This window comes from Phaethon aethereus (genome assembly GCF_964289735.1).
Source record: "Phaethon aethereus genome assembly, chromosome: 15".
Taxonomy (NCBI): domain Eukaryota; kingdom Metazoa; phylum Chordata; class Aves; order Phaethontiformes; family Phaethontidae; genus Phaethon; species Phaethon aethereus.
Genome location: NC_138591.1, coordinates 16,019,689 through 16,037,321, shown reverse-complemented (window position 1 = coordinate 16,037,321; position 17,633 = coordinate 16,019,689). Strand labels below are relative to the sequence as shown.

General features: G+C 38.5%; 1 protein-coding gene across 1 annotated transcript in view; it reads left to right on the top strand.

Annotated features, from left to right (window-relative positions):
• The window catches only part of KATNIP (katanin interacting protein), a gene marked incomplete at its 5' end in the record, with an annotated part of 62,826 nt that extends 49,927 nt beyond the window's left edge, over positions 1–12,899 (top strand). Inside the window, 8 exons of the mRNA XM_082006503.1 lie at positions 830–987; positions 1,300–1,364; positions 2,568–2,678; positions 4,585–4,724; positions 7,890–7,991; positions 8,644–8,804; positions 11,100–11,188; positions 12,571–12,899. Coding sequence (XP_081862629.1) covers positions 830–987; positions 1,300–1,364; positions 2,568–2,678; positions 4,585–4,724; positions 7,890–7,991; positions 8,644–8,804; positions 11,100–11,188; positions 12,571–12,626 — 882 coding nt within the window. The 3' untranslated portion in view covers positions 12,627–12,899. The remainder of the gene's footprint in view (positions 1–829; positions 988–1,299; positions 1,365–2,567; positions 2,679–4,584; positions 4,725–7,889; positions 7,992–8,643; positions 8,805–11,099; positions 11,189–12,570) is intronic.
• Positions 12,900–17,633: the final 4,734 nt, after the last annotated feature.

The window sequence follows — 17,633 nt, the reverse complement described above, 5'->3', positions numbered from 1 at the left end:
ATGAAGGGGCCAGGACTCCCTCATCATCTGAATAAGTATGCCTGAATTATTTAGTTTAATCTTCAGAGATTGTATAAGAAGACATGCATGCAACTATGATGTGGACAAGACTCAATTCTTTCTGCCTGCTATGGGTACATCTTCTTTATTCATATGCCCTTAGGTTACATACAGCACGCTTGGTAGATGAGTTTGTGTGATCCTGGAAAAGTCCAAGTGCCACCTGCCACAAAGATAAATGGAACTGGAGAAATACAGGTTTTTTATAAATGCAACAGAGACACAAAAGAGTCTGCTCTCAAGAGACCACCAGGGTTGTGTTTCTTGAAGGCTACCTTCAGCCAGTGCTGAGCAATCAGACCTGATCTAGCAGTGCGTTCAGGTGCAGGATGGCTCTAACGGGCTCCTCAAATCGCCTTTGAGACGTATGCTGACTCGAAAGCTGTTGATGTGTGTATGTATTGCTGCAGGCTCAGGAAGCTTCAGTTTGCCGAGATCTAGTGAGATGTAGTAATGAAGGATCTCTTCAATACAATTTTTTTTCTTTTTTCCCCCCAAATCCTCACCTCTCCCATCCCTATCCAACTCATTAGTTCAGCCAGTGTCAGCTACGATGTTCTGAATTACACACTATGGGTTGCAACTGGTATCCATTGGTTTAGGCTTTGTTTTGCCAAAGAATGTCATACTATAGAGGAATGAAATAAATATAACAAAATGACTGAAATTATTTCAGCCTCTGAAATGCATGCAATTATTTTGCATCTGTTTTACTTTATGTAATGTAATGTCATGCTGTGTAATGTTATGTTATGTTATTTTAAACAAGGCTAAGGTAGTCCATGTGTCGCTGGATGGTCACAGCATCTCCCCACCAGAGGGCTTTCTTATCCGCAAGGGACCAGGCAACTGCCATTTTGACTTCGCCCAAGAAATTCTCTTTCTTGACTATCTGCAGCCACAGCTGATTAATAACGTACAAAGGAGGTAAAGTAGGAAGTTTTTGCTATATGAACCACACAATTTCTCTTAACTGGTTAGTATTCTTTCATATTCTCTGCTGAAACCAATCTGTATGACACACCTGGATGAAAATATGAAGCACTTTGAGCAAAATGTTTCATTGGGTTTTAACTATATGCTGTTAACCAGATTTTATTGAGATCAGAGGACAGTCTAGTCCATAATCACAGGTGGGGAGGTTGGGACGGCTTAGGTTTGTGTGGGCTTAGTTCTGTTCTTTTCTGAATGAACCAAGGGTACATAAAGAAACTATTTTGTCTTGGGGTTTTTTGGCAGGACCAGCACAAAGAGAATGGAACAAGCTAGTATGGACTATGAAGCACCGTTAATGCCATGTGGTTGTATCCTTCTCTGTCGTTCTCTTACTTGTCATATAGAATATTTTAGTTACATACTGTGGTTATGAGTCCTGAGCTTTTTGAATCCAACAATTTCTGGTGCTTTAAGAAATTAACAAGATACCAAGAATATGAGAAAGGCTTCCATTAAGTATGAATTAAGAATAAATAAATGTAACATAATATTTGGATGTGTGACCTGTTTTCAGATATTCTGGTAGCTTTTTCTTCTGCCTTTTATAATCCATTCAAACTGGAGCTAGAGGTCCATTAGCAGAGTATCCAGCCAGCCTATCAAAGCTAGAAGTAGTCATCGTATTTTTGCTTATCTTTGAATGTTTGACTCATTTTATATCTTCATTAAAGTTCACCCGGACTGTGTAATATTTTTGCCATTTTTTGTAGTGTTTGTTTCTTTTTAAGCTTATATTTTGCTAGATAAGCATAGCCTTTTGTGATATTTACTATTATACCATCCATCTATTTGATGGGCCTTTTAAATCCATTAGGCTATTCTAACCAAGTTTGGAGACAATGTGGTCTCAGCAATACTAAATTCCTGCCAGTTCCATGAAGATCTGTGTCTGGGTAGAGGGAAGAGATACAAATGAGTGCTCCATTAGAAAAATGGAGAGCACAGACTGCATCGTTACATTTTGTGCCATTCAGTTTAGGGGCATATTCGCTGGGCAGTTATCACCGTATAATTCAAAACCAGGCAAAGGCATATTCAAGATACATAGGAAGGCAGTAAAGGCTCCAAACAGGAGCTGTGTTATTAATAAGTTGCAGTGTACAAGAAGGTAAGACACACACTAAAAAAATTCCATAGTTCTTAATCTGATGGAAGAACATATATGAACATATATATATGTGAACATGTATGTACATAAAGATACCTAGATAGACTTTTGCCTAGTTGTACCACCTGTAGATGTTCATTTGTGTGTGTATTAAATCAGTGACAAACAAGGCAGACTCTGCTTGTCTTAAAATAGTTTATTCAGAGAGGTTTAAGTCATAGTGAAGTCAGAAGTGAAAAACAGATTTTTTTTCACCCATGGTATGACTCTCCTAAACTGCAAATAAGAGTGTCTGACATCAAGATGTGGGTTGCACAATCATTTTTGAAACTGCAAATTAAATAGTCTTATTAGGACAAAGTATCAGTATCAAAATTTTCCTTAACAGCTTTTTGCTTTTTAGTTGTTTTCCAGTTTCAGCTTCTGACAAGTTGGGGTGATCCGTACTACATTGGTTTGAATGGACTTGAGTTGTTCAATGAACACGGAGACCAAATCTTACTAACTGAAAACAGTATCCTTCTACAGACCAAGAGTCTCTGTCCCTTTCAGATACACAATTATCATATTGTCAAATTATCATATGGCATCACTTACTACTTCTTCCAAATTGCCAGTTTACCCCTTGTGATTACTCTGCTCGTATTTCTCTATATTTCTGTGCTGATATTTGTTTCCATGTGTTTTAATGTATTCTATATACTTTCAGAACATTTCTTCTCCGAATGGGGTGCACCAACAAAGCAGTTCTCCTGGCCCCCTCCTATCTGCTATTCCTTTTCCAACTATGGAATATACTGAGGGCAAGGTTAAAGAAGGGAAGGCTTAAGAAGGATGTGGTATTTTTTGCTATCAACCTTAATTTCGTCTATGGTGTGGAAGGACCAGAAAGTTTGATGAGCTATAAATTCATAAGAAAAGGCTGAACTCGGTTCTTTGTTATAAAATCTTTCATTGTGCCACAGGAAACAAAATTTTCATAATTCTTGTTCTGGAGCTTTAGGCTATTCTAGACACCTGATCCAGTCGTGAAGATAAGGGCTGAGACTGAATTTGATTCAGTGTTCCCTGGGTAACCAAGAGAGGGAATGAAGGACATGTTTGAAAGATTCATAGTCATCAGGGTTATACTTCAGTGCTCTGTACCAGCTAAAGTCTCTTAAGAGCTGAAAGCTTCATACCCTGACATATAATTCATGTAGTTCAGTCACATGGAAGAAACAGAGTTTCTGAGCCAACTAGACAAAAAGCGTGGAAGCTGCATGGACTGCATGTCTGTAAGGATCCTCATTGCCTAATAAATAGAGGATGCAATGAGAACGGTAATAAACTCTTTCCCGAGTGCTGTTTGTACCTTGTATGATGCATGATGAACTTGAAACATTGGCAATGGAGAAGCAGCGTTTTGAAAGTGAAAAGTGGTAGCAGATTGTTTTGAAGAACAGGGGATCTTTCACTTGGCTTTTAAATGGTATGTCTTTACAGTACAATATACTGACAGGTAAAGATACCTCAGCTTGTTTTGAATGATTGCCTGTTTCTGCTTGCACAGTGGTGTTGCTTGGATGTATTAGGATCCCCAAAAGAGCATATTTGTCTTAGTGCAGTACTAACTGTTATATTTCAGTACGGAGTCTGGAGCAAGCTTTTCTTAAACAGTTGAGGCATTGCTGTGTTATTTCCTAAGTTCTTTATAAATACTTACAGGCTCAGGCCTTTTAGAAGGCAGGATAAGAGGAAATTAATGTCACTCAAACTGGATTGCTAGAGATTTGTAATTCTGAAGACAGTGCCACTCATCCATGTTTCTTTGCATGTCTTTAACATACATTTTTAACATAAATGATCTCTCATGGAGAAAATCTAGTTACCTAGAAAGCCTGTTCAGTAGCAGGTTTAATCTTTCCCTATCAAAGGACTGAAAGAAAGCCTTATTAGACAGTTACTGATTTTTATCACAAACCTTGAGGGACTCAAGGAAAATCTAGTCTGACTGATGACTATCTCCTACAAAGACACTTTTCTTCAGACATGTTTCATATGAGGAGTTTTCACAAGTTCATGCTAAAAAACCTGGGAAGTGCTTGTTCCTGATACAGGAAATCTACTGATGAAGTCATAAATATGTACCTGAAAATAAATTAAATGCAGATAGTTAATTTCTTGCTATTCTAAAAATACTTTTGAAGGCCAGAATCTGTAAGGGTTGTCCTGCTTTTAAAAATGTGTCCCCCAATTTGTCAGCTAACCAAGTGAAGTACTTAGAGTATTTAAAAGTTTTACTACTGTAGTATTTTTAAAGTTTTTCTACTCTCCATGAGAATACTTACTCATGGAATCTAGTAGAGCAAGCATGAACTTTTAAATACAGTGTTTCTGAAATGTACTTTTCGGTTATTTAAGCTTAAAGTTTTTTTCAGATATTGCTGCTTTTCCAGATAGTGTCAACATTTTAGAAGATGTATCTGGAGACGTCCGAACTCCAGACAAACTCATTGACAGAGTAAATGACACCACCGATGGCAGACATATGTGGCTGGCACCAGTTCTTCCTGGTTTGGTACATTTTCCCTTTTCTTTCCATTTTAGTGATGTGCGTAGATGTAGCTAGAAGCATGAAGGAAGGCATACATAATTTTTAGGTAAATTTTGCATTAGTAAATGATGCTAAATGACAGCCTTTTCGAGGAAGCTCTTTTTATTCCACTTTCTCTTCAGTACACAGATAGCAGCAGTATAGATTTCCCAGGTTTCTAATCTCCTGTCTCCATGGTGCAACAGCGGAAGAATTTCCAAGGCTAGCATAGATGTTTTTTCAGTTACTATGAAAAAGATACTGACAAAGGAGTTTAATATGCGTGTTTGGTGCAATAAATGCTTTTCAGACAAGAGCGGACTGAGATCTTAAATTTGCTTTTACAAAAAGCAATGAATGTTGTTCCAGCACTGAGAATTTTTAAAATCTCATTATCTGTCTTGAATTCAAATTAATAAATTAGAGATGACAGTATTTCATGTCCTAAGCCCCCAAGTGATTCAGCCCTTTTAGAAGCCCCACGTTTAAAACATGGAGTACCAAATATCTAAATACAAAAGTAGATAAACTTAGATGAGTTCTGACTTTGTTTTGGGAGAGGACATTTTGTATGGACCTGTTATGGAGATCGTTAAGATATATTTATTTCTTAAAAGAAGACAGATTTCAAAAGTAACAAAACATAAACTCGAGGTGCGTTGTGTTACAGTTTACTGTGTTGGAAAAATCCTTCCTCCATATGTTACAGTTATTAATTAGAATATTAAAAGCAAAGAATTAAGTCAATGTTGAAAAAAATTCATGTCGCACTAAGATGTTGTAATGCGGTGGGTATAATCAAGATAAAGTTTTTTAAGTATACTTGGGAATATGACTACTTGCATTTCTTAGGAAAATGGAAGGTCCGTAAAATGCTTGAGGCTCCTACTGTGTAGATCCCGTATCTTGAATCCTGGTAATTAATTTGATGGGATGCTCAGATATCCATTATAACATCATGAATGATTAATTTGACAGCCATCTGAGTTTGCTCATGTCCTTATAAAAGACGTGCTTGCAGAAACTTCATTTCGGGAAGTGATTGTGCCCCTGTACTCGGCACTGGTGAGGCTGCACCCCGAATCCTGTGTTCAGTTTTGGGCCCCTCACTACAAGAAGGATGCTGAGGTGCTGGAGCGTGTCTAGAGAAGGGCAACAAAGCTGGTGAGGGGGCTGGAGCACAAGTCTGATGAGGAGCAGCTGAGGGAACTGGGGTTGTTCAGTCTGGAGAAGAGGAGGCTGAGGGGAGACCTTATCGCTCTCTACAACTACCTGAAAGGGGGTTGTGGCAACGAGGGTGTTGGCCTCTTCTCCCAAGTAACCAGCAATAGGACGAGAGGAAATGGCCTCAAGTTGCGCCAGGGGAGGTTTAGATTGGATATTAGGAAAAATTTCTTCACTGAGAGGGTGGTCAGGCATTGGAACAGGCTGCTGAGGGAGGTGGTGGAGTCGCCATCTCTGGAAGTGTTCAAAAAACGTGTGGATGTGGTGCTTCAGGACATGGTTTAGGGATCATGGTGGCGCTGGATTAATGGTTGGACTTGATGATCTTGAAGGTCCTTTCCAACCTAGTGATTCTGTGATTTTGGCAAAAAGAAAATAACAGTACGAGGGGTTGCAGCACAGATGCTGCACTGTTTTGTGTGGTTATGTCTGGCACCAAAATACTGTAGAAGAACGTAAGATATCAGCATTAAAAGGGTAAATTGGTAAAGTGTGTCATGCAGGAGGGAAGAGTAAGCAATTTAATGGTGCTTTCTGTCCTTAAACTGTAGCAAATTATACCTTTTCAAGATCCACATAGTACTTTTCTCTCTTCCATCTTCCATGGTGTGGTTATACAGCCAGGAAGTGCAAATGGATTAAGCAACCAGCCTATTCATGATCAACCTCTGTAGCTGGGATGCTGAACCACAGCTTCTATATACTTACATCCACATTGCTAGGCTGCTTTGCAACATGCCAGTTGCCTAGAAAGCTGAATTAACTCTTTGCTAGGTTGGAAGGTTCGAAAGCTGTAAGGAAATTTTATATTATAGGCTTTCTTTTCCTTTCTAACTATCTTTCGCTTTCTAAAAGTGTTCTAAAAGTGTTTTTGTCTTTTGCAATTTTATTACTAATGTATGTACAATTTTATTTTTTTGTTCCCCTGTTACTAATTGTCATTTTATTTATTTGTTTGAATGTATTTTCCACAAATTTATCATGTGCTGTGGGACTAACAATTGCTATTGGAGGCTATGCCCAAATTGTCTTTTGGAAAATCACAGATATAAGCAGTTCTATTGATCACATATTCCTTCCTTTTTTCAGTAGAAAAAATGCATTATGATTTAATACAACTAGCAATATCTTCTCTGGTGCATCAAAGGATTAAAACTTCAGAGGATGCCAGAGATAAGCTTAAGACATGTTGGTCCAAAGTTGATATAGTAGCTCATAACAGGAGTAGCATAGAATTAACTCTTAACAGGCAAGATGGGTCTCCTCCAGCCTAAATCTTTGGTCTTAACATCTTGACATTAACATCACTGAAAGAAAAATGAACAATATATCAAGCAATAATTGTTTAGCAAGCATCAGGAGAATTGTCTGTACACTCCTGTTAGTATACCTCACACAAAAATTTCTGCAAAAATTTTCAAAGTCAGGGGATATGGAAGAAGTTTTAGTTTTGCAAATAGAAAGGTGGATTCCATTCATATTTGGTGGAAAGGAGTAGAATAGAAATGAATAAAAATGAATAGAATAGAACAGAACAGAACGGAACAGAACGGAACAGAACAGACACCAGCTTGCCTTATCCTGAAGAACATGTCTGTATTTGGTTGATGAAATACTCATTAAAATTGTCTCTCTACCCCTCCCTGAATTGATTAGCAGTCCAGGATAAGCTCAGATGTAGATGTCATCTTCTGATGAATTATACATGTATTTCAGAGGGCAGCTCTGGGGTAGAGACAATATCTGTAATTATCAACAGGGATGACAGCTGAACTTAAATCCTTAGCATCAGTTATCTGTCCTCAAGCTATATCTCTTTAAATATCAGTCTCTTTAAATATCAACCTCTTTTGACAGAACATGCATGAGAATTTCATTTCTTTGGGGAATTTGTGCTGTTAAATATAAATTCATTCTCTTTTACAGGTGAATAGGGTATATGTCATTTTTGATGTACCTACTACTGTGTCAATGATCAAGTTATGGAATTATGCCAAAACACCTCAGAGAGGTGTGAAAGAATTCGGTGTAAGTAATTGTTGTATGCATTTTGTATGTTCTGGTGAGTCAGCTTGCTTGATTTCTGTACTTATTTTCACAGTTTACTGAAGTGTGATTCCATATAATCTCAAAGGATGGGATTCATCTCATTTAACTCTGCATTTAGTATTAAAATGACTAATCTATGCCAGTCATCTGTCCTCCCTTTCTTGTCCAGGGAAAGAACACTTTATCTGATTTTTTCTTAGATAATTGTCTTAAGGTAGGAGAATGCTTTCCTTTTTCCACTAACTATAGAGCAGGCCTGGAAAACTAGTTTAAACTACAAACCCAAGTTTTAGACACCTGAAATGAGGTGAGATTCATTAATTCCTAGATTTAAGAGTGATTCACTCCAGTTAATAGAATAGCAATTATGTAAAACATGAAATACATTTTTAATTACCTACTTGAAAGCTACATTAGAAACATTAGGGAGAAGACAAAAACTTAAAAAAAAAAATCAAAACCCAGCAGCATATAGAAAGAAATGGAAGTTTTAAGGAATAAAAGCTAAATTAATGACCAGACTTGTGAAATAAATAAGGCAAAATGATTTCTAGTTAATTGATCAAACAACTGCTGAAAGCAATGCCTGATTTCTAGATGTTTTGTTTGTTTGTTTCTTAAATATCTTTAGCTTCTGGTGGATGACTTGCTTGTGTACAATGGGATTCTGGATATGGTGAACCATGTAGTATCAGGCATCCTACCAACCTGTGATCCAGTGGTCCCGTATCATACCATTCTCTTTACAGATGATGAGAAGATTTGCCATCAGGAGAAGAGAACTGTTATTAGGTATGTGGGTAGATCTTGATTGGAAGAACCTTGTTTTCAAAAAATGTTTATAAAAACATATGTATATTGCTATAGAAAATTCTCTTTCAAAGCATGCTCAGCCTCACTTAATGAGAAGTAACCAATAGTTTTTTCAATACTAGGACCAAATTGCCAGCTTTATTTGTGAGCATTTTTTAGCACTTACAGGATTCATGATTCATATTTATGTATGTTTTCATGGATGCCTGTAGTAATAAACACAAAAGAAAGAATTTAGGCTTCCTTAGAGAAGAAATAATAAATCCCAATGATATTACATGGAGGAAAAAAAAAAAGTTAATGAAAAAGAACCAAACATCAAAAGTAAAGAAAAGAAATTCCTCTGGCTTGGCACAGATACTAATTAAGGAACTAGAATTCTACTATTTTATAAATGTTCTAAAATAATGAACTTCTTAAATGAGAAAATTATTGCATTCAGAGGAATGACACTTTGAAACCACTAAGTTGGCAATCTCACAGAAAATACGATGAAATGCAGTGAAAAATGCACTTTATATTTAGAAGGTCAGGATTGATAGGGTCTAAACAACAGTCCCTAGCAAGGAAAATAAAGATTGAAAGAATAATTTATTTTAAATGAGATTGAAAAGTGAAAAATCGAAAGCTTATAGAAATAAACACTTTCTTACACATTGCACAGCTAACAAATAGAATGTCTTGCACATACATCACTTGGGAAAAAAGGTGACAGTTTTGCATTCGTTCAGAAGAATATTCAAATATTTAGAAATAAGTGGAAGGAATGTAAGCTGTCCTGATTAAGAACAGAAGTTCACATTTGCTGAGGCGGTTTGTTTTCCTGTGTTTCTCTAAAGCATTGGCTGTTGGCCACTGGTACTGTCAGATGTTGAAATAAATTATTATTGTTTGGATGGATTATGTTAGACTCATGTTTTTGTACAAGTGGCTGTGTTGTCATGGTAAATTTTGGTGGTAAACAATTTTTCAAGTTAAAAAGTTACTGAAATGAAAATATCTTGAGGAAATACAAGTTTTGAGAAATTTTTCAGTGGGTTATAAAAAGGAGGAGGAGGAATGAACCTTTCTATGAACAAAGTTATTTTATGGGAAGCAGAGAAGCACCAGCTGTAATCATAGATCTTTTTCACAGAACTTCCTTTGCACATATTTGTATAGACATATCCTTTCATTTGGTTTTAAGAGGGGTATGCTTTTGGGGTCATGCAAACTGCATGATCTGTTTTCCAGTCAAGAACATGCTGAGTCTCTTCTAGACTTCTGTGCAGCAGTTTTCTTGGTCTTTCTTCTCAGCCTGTTTTGCAATCTTCCTCTTTTTTCACCTACTAACCAAGTAAAATATAGGATATTTCAGCAATAGAAGACAAAACCCTTAATACATGCTGGATAATACCCCTCCATTTTAAAAATGCTCGTGAGCTTTTATATATTGTTACTTCTGATTTTGGCCTATTCTCTTTCAGATGTCACTGTTCAATATTTTATGAAACCTGAACTTGACTCTGATGTTATCAATAACATAAATTCTGATTTACTTCAGTATTGGTTCCCCTGTTTCACTCTGAGAGTTTGAGAGACATTACATTTTTCTACAAAAATAGAAACCTATTTTGTGTAGTATTTGTAGAGAAAAGAAAAATACACTTCTTTTTTTCCAAAGGCATGGAGGTTTTGTTTTCGTCTGTGTGAAAGGAGAATGTTATTAATGATGTTTTCTTTAACTTTCAATTCAGCTCACATTTTTTTCTCTGTAATTTGTTTAATTTAATTTAACTTTGAAGTTATTACTTCTTTTCCAAAAAGAAATTGTTAAGATTTTGCAGCAGCCTACAAACAAAACTTGTCACAGTAAATGAATTTTGTTTCATTCAGGAAATCTTCAAATAATGCTATATCAAAATTACAAAACAGTGTTAAGTTCCATATAGGGATTTTTATACCCTCTTTGTACAGTACTGATTTAAAATTTCACTTTGGCTAATGTGGTTCAAGCTGTGTAGGCAGGCAAGAAAATTGTAGAGTGAATATGATATTTATATTTGAATGTGTGCCTGAACGAATGGCACCAATTAAAACTGGCAAGAAATTCTTCAGGTGGGTGCAGACAGAACGCTTTTCCTTTCTGGATAGTCTCATATAATATGGCTGTGCTTCATAGCTTTGTTTAGCCTCCAGGACCTAAATAACTTACGTGGTAACCTTTTCCACGACTCTCGTAACTTTTCGCAATGTTGGTTATTTTGACTATTGTACTGATTTTAATCTTTTCAGCAATCATGTGGGAGATCAAGATGTACGAATGATGAATGAAAATGAGATTGTCACAAACAGCAAAAAGAAGCAGGTTGTGGCTGATCCAGGTTAGTTCTGTCTTCTACAGTTTTCTTCCGCTCACTTTCTACAGAGACAGCATGGATAATAAACACTGGTATAGACCTAAACTGGGAAGAGTGGGGAGACTTACACCTCTTTTATGTATTTAGCTGTACTTTTTCTGCCATAGGAAGGCAAACCAGGGATATCATACTCTGGTGGATTTTTATTCTATATCTAAATTTGAAAGTGGATGATATAAATCAAGGACATATGTGGCATGTAGTCATAGCTTGCCAACACATGCACAGAAGTCCTCAGGAAAGAACCTGACCTAAGATAAACTGAGAACTGGTGTTAATTGTATGGGTTCATAGATAGCTTTTGGAATTATAGGCTCATCGCATCCCCACTGGCCTTTTACGCAGCTTTAGAGGCGATGCGTATATGTCTCAGAATTAGCTGCTTGTTGCTGCTCAAGCAAATTCAAAATCATGGTAAGTGTGACAAGGGGGAAAACATGTTGACTTTATTCCTCCCACTGTCTTTCTGGTTGGTCTTTTCTCTTTCAAAGTGATAATTAAAAAGACAACCTCTTTTTTTCCCAAGGAGAATGAGTAGATTGTATTTATAGTCTGAAGAGTCCCAGTCTTTCATTGTAAATTACACAGAATAGCTCCCTAAATAATTACAAATTCTCAGCCAAGCTGGTATATTCATGATTGGTTTTCTCTCCTTAGCATGACACTTTCTCCAATTAGTTTCTCTAGAAAGTGTTACAGAAATTATTTGATGGCTTTTAATAACAGTCTGTAGGAGAAGGATTTGAAATGCTATTGCCTGTACAAATACAGGTTCAAAGATATTATTATATTAGCACTAGCTGCATCAAAAGTATTTTGAACATCTCAGTGCCTGTTGTAATGGCACCTTGGGTTCTAGTGCAGACAGAACGCTATGTCCAGTAAAGAGTAGCTGTCATTGCCGTGACCATCACATCAATGGTCCAAGCATTAAGGACACAGCCCGCCTGTGCAGTCATCAGTTGAGGATTGCCTGTTGCCATCTGCCCTGTGTCTCCTCTGTAGTACTTACTGATATCAGCCGCAGTGGTTGATTACACAGATTCGTAGAATGACAGGGTTGGAGGAGACTTCAGGGAGTCCCCTCCTGAGGGAGGGTCCAACCTCCTACTCAGAACTGTGTCAGCTGTTGAATTCAGACCAGATTCTATAGGAAAGCGATTCCATAGGACTATGAAAAAATTGGCATCACTTGCTGTCAGTGTAAGAAACATTGCTGAGAAGAGTAGCTTAGCATTCATTCTGGGATGGAAAGAGAAATGGGCAAGTTTCTTCCTCGTTTTACTCTGTGACTTCACTGTTAATACAGATAAAGTCTTAAAACAGCATTCAATTTTCCTTAACAGCTTTGCGTCCAAAAACCTGCATATGTGAAAAAAGACTGCAGAGGAGGAAAAGATAACAAGGGATTGTGATTGGAAAGTTCTGAATGCATGCAGCCCAAAATACCTGCAGTCTAGTTCTTCAAGATATGTATCATCCAAATGGAAGATTTTCTGTGTCTGCTGCTGCTGAACCACCTCCTGTCTTACGAGAGGAAGTTTTAGTCACTACAGGAAATTTTCTTCAGTAATGAAATTAAAGCATTAATTCAGTTTTCTGCTTTGTTTTTTTAATTGTCATTATCTGTCTGATTTTTTTCCCCCTCTCTTAATTGAAAATCCAGGGAGGAAAGAACGTGGAGTGATTGAGAACCTTATTGCTAACTGACAACTGTTCCTGCCAAGAACTTGGGTGAAGCAGGATGGTCATAAGAGGAGGCTTTTAGAGTATTTCTCAAGCTTTAATTCCTAAATCCTAGTTGGATGATCATAAAGCTCCTCATTAGAAGGAAGTGTCTGCTTTGTTTCTGATGCCTGTAAATAGTTCTTTGGGAAATGCATTTATTAGAGGAAATACTCTTTACCTCTCTGTTTCTAGGCTGCCACTGTAGGTTTTGATGCCATGGCTCTCTCAAGGGTTGACACTTTCTGACATCTGGAGAGGCTCCACTGGGCATGCAGAAGCGTGATGAATGCTTTTAGAAAATGGAGATCAGGAAGTGGGTTTATCAAGGTTTAATAAGTAAGTTTCAGCTGTCACTTCTTTAATCTTTTGCAGTGAAATAATTATTTCTTTTGTTATTTCACTACCATGAAAAAAGCAAGCTTTGCCTGAAGTGCCATTGACACATGGTCCACACGTTCTTCAGAGTCTTCCTGCTACAGAGCAATGCTCTTTTCTGTTATTTTACCTGAATTTGGTTATATGAACAAGGAGGCCATACCTCTATGCTGCACCAACCAGATCTGTTGCCAGCAACGTATCATCACATTTGAGAAATGGTAAATGCATTTTAACTAGCAGAAGGTAAGGAGTGAACTGCATTTTTAAATACAAAATAAACAACTATATAAAACAATATGTAGTTGTTTAACCAAAAACTCTAACCAAATAATTATGCTGCAATATTTGTAGCTGTGCAAATATACTTTTCACTGCAGATTTGTCAGCTGTGACAAGCTGTAAATGTCTTCCATAGAAGATTCTTCCTTTCTCATTTAGAACTCGCTCTTTGTTTCCAGAGAGAACGGAACACTGAAGTCAGTGTATGCTTTTAGACATGAAACAGAGATATACTATTGCAGTGCCTGATACAGAATCAAAATGTGATGCTTCTCTTTCTGTACTGTCAGGAGTGCAATATCTTGTATATTTGCTTATAAAAAGCATACTTGGCTAAACTGAAAAGACACAAGATAGCAATGCAGTTCCCGGGTTTCTGTGTATTGACGGAGTAAGAAAATGTGTTTTGTGCAACTTACAAGCCACTTTTTACTTCTAAATGTAAAATTGTGTGTGTGAGTATATTGTACTTTGTTTAAATGCTCTTCCCAAACTGCAGGCAAAAGAACCCTCTGTTGTTCTGAGAACTGTCTCCCCTCATGCGTTTACCAGTGTAGCTCTACCAAAAACCAAGTTTTAATTTTTGCTCCAAATCAGATAACTATTCCGTGCAACTCCAAAATGAAAAAGAGGAGGAGCTGAAAGGAGGGTTATTGTTAGGTCTAAGAACAGATATAAATGTATGCCTTTGGAAGAGGAGAGGCCGTAGCAAGGGTTTTAAGACACAATCACAGATTTGTCATATAGGCAATCAGTAGATGAGGCCTGTCATATTGGCTGTTCTTCTGATAAAATTGCATTGAATGTGAAGAGAAATTAAATCCGTCATGTTTCCTGGCACAGAACAGCATCCTTCTTATTGATCAGAAAAAGTATGAGGGCGGAAGGGACTTTCTATGCTCATCTGTCTTCTCGGTATCATTCTTTTCAATCCTAATCCTTTGAGGTAACTCCAGGTTTTGTAAATTATTGCAAAATACTTGGTCAAGCTCAAATGGGTCACAGTTCCCTCTGTCACTCGTTTCTCCGCCATCGGCACTTCCTCTTTAGTCGGTTGGTAGCTGCAGCCAGTTTTCACACCTTTTGCCTGGGGAAATCTGTATCCAGTGCAGCTGGTCTGGCACAGAGACAGCATTGGCTTGTACCTTCCACCAACCTCTCCTACTAGCTCCTTTTACCCATTCAAGAGATTCCCCACAATAGCCACGCTGTGGAAAGACCATGAAAGTCTTTAAAACATTTACAAAAAATTACTAAGTTATGGAACATCCTGCCCTGCAGTGTCTCTGTCTGAAAGAAGGGTTTGCCACCCTGCTGTCTGCTCTGGGATGACATACTAAGGCAAGGCCTAGTGAAGTCCTTGATTCCAATCAGTCATATATAGAGTAGCATATGTTTAGAAAATATGTCATTAATTTCTGTGTAGTAGGAAATGTCAGCGTTTGCCCTGTTAATTGGTGCTGAGATGTAATGACCCTTTATACAACCAATGATAATTAAGTGTCCTAGTCAGCCCGATATACTCCAACATAGATACTTGACTCACTTCCACAATGAATCAGAGTTTAAAAAAAAAAAAAGTTTAGTTTCATTTTTCTCCTTTTCTTAACTAACTAGTCACAAGTACATTCATGTCAGTCTAGCATTTACAGAAGGGAGAAGAGGAAGAGTAAACACGCAATCAGGAAAATCCCCACGGAGCACTTCAGTCAATGTCAGGCACAGTTTCAGCAAGAGTAATCCAGCGAGAATGTGAGGAGTAACACATCATTTGACATTGTCAAAAGCATGACAAAGGAGAAGGAAAGATTAATATGAATTCTTGCTGAAGCCTTTGGTGTAAATTATTAAACTTTAGTCCAGTTCCGATTTCTGGACCACTCAAAAACCTTTGTCATAGTTGCTCACCTTTACCTGTAGTGACTTGCTTTAAAGGGGTTGGATCAAGATAACAGAAATGAGTTTGTTTGTCCCACAATGACACCGAGAAGGGCAGAGGATAAAGAAATAATCTGTGAGGAAGTACATGTCATGCTGCCTACTTTTTGATCTTTAAAAAGATATTTTTATCAGTCTTCATAGTGTTATCTGAAAACGGGGATGCCTGGGTGTCTTTCAATTTCTGCCTTTTTGTGGCTTAATCCAGTAGAATTTAAACAGCAGTGAGAAGCATCTGTATGTGGACAAGGGAGCAAGCCGTGATGCAGACGGTGTAAAAGGCAGCATAGAGGACATGGAAGCTCGTGTATTACGGAGTCAGGAGAGTCATCTTCATTTTGAAGGATGACCCCCTAAGAGCTACATGAGGCACTGCATAACAGCAGCTAAATTAAACTGAGCCCTTCTCATGGCTCAGGCTGGACCTGGACATAAAATGGCGCCACAGCATCCTGCTTAGGTAAGATTTCCTGGTCCTGCTGGGCTTTTACCAAGTTCCTGGTGTGTCAGTCATTCCCCATAGTGATGCTCAGTCCCATAATTTCAGGGATGTGTGCCAGACCGGTAACACCTGCAAGAGCCTGACAGTGCCAGTGAATGACTGGGTGTTGTGAGATTGGACAGAGATCTTGTGTATCAGGTAACACACTAGAAAGACCAGAGGTAGGAATCGCTGCCAGTGATGACGTGAGGATGAGAGCAATAGGTGAGGGAGTTTGCATGTTGAGTCTTTAAACCCTCTTACATTACCAGGAAAAGCTCACTTAGCCTAAGTCAGGTAAGAGCAAACGTGAAGTGCAATATTAACATCTGAACTCTGTCTCAGGCAGGGGATGGGGTCTGCTTTCGCTTTGATTGAGTCAGTGGCTTTTACTCTGTAAGACAAAAGAATTTCTCATTCTCTCCTGCTGTCTGCTTCGGCAGTCCTCACTGTTGGGTGCGCTTCTGTGCTGGCGTGGGGAATATAGTGCGTGATTAGAGTCCACACCAGCACTGGTGTGAGCAGACACGTTGTGTAGGGATGCCTTAGGCTGGCCTCCACGTTCTGGGGCTGCTGATACAGGAGGCTGAGCTCTAACAGGAGCCACTCTTCTGGTAAAAGTCACTGAAGGAGCCAAATCTCTTCCAATAGTCTTCAAAAAATGTGGACTCTGGAACACACTGCCTAGTAATGGCTTCACCAGTAGTGTAGAGACTGTACCTATGCATGCTACAGCATTTGATGCACTTTCCTGTATTCCCTTTTAGCTTTTTTCATCATGTCTATCTTTTAGCTGCATCATTAGGCTTAGAAAGTCTCTCCTTTTGTCTTCCAAAACAGTCCTGAAGGTCGTGTTCAGAATCATCGTTCTTTGTCTTGCAGGTGTGACCAACCTGTTTTGCTCTTCAGGAGTATGTGCTCAGATATATTACAACCTTAGTTTCATTTCATCTACTTTCCCATACGTAGGCCACCTGCTACCCGTGATCTGTGGTGTCACCAACCCCTATGATCACAGCATGGAGGCTCCTTTTTGCACGGGGCTCTGATCCCTAGGGGTGCCGGTGTGGCATGTCTGCCTGCTTGGTTATTGTCCATTCAGAAATGCTCAGAGGTAAATGTGGGTTTTGGAGACGTGCACTGACATGTCTCCTCTGAAGAGCAGAATGGGAAGCAGAGAGGAGTATAACGTACTGGAGGAATGTTTGCTTCCGTTTGAGTGCTGAGATCCTGGTGTTCAGAGCACGAGAAGGAGGGTTCCTGGCTCGGTGGTCTCTTTGCCCATTTCTGTGACTATTTGCTTGTTTGCTGAGAAATGACTTACAGCCCATGTGAGACACAAACATCCCTTTATCACGCAGCTTGTATCACCCTAATGGAATTCTGTCAGCTGAGGATAAAATGTGGACTGAGAAAGCAATTATAGAGTGAATCTCCTAGCTGCAGGAAGAGCTGAGAGATGGGGACAGAGTGCCCAGCTGGAGTAATTTCCTGTCCGACTGGCCTCTAAATCTTGCTGGGAAGAGATCAGTTTTCCACCCTTGTCTAATAGCATCAGCTCCAGCCACCCTGGCTCAGGACCCTGTGAAGTGCTGTGGTGTTGAG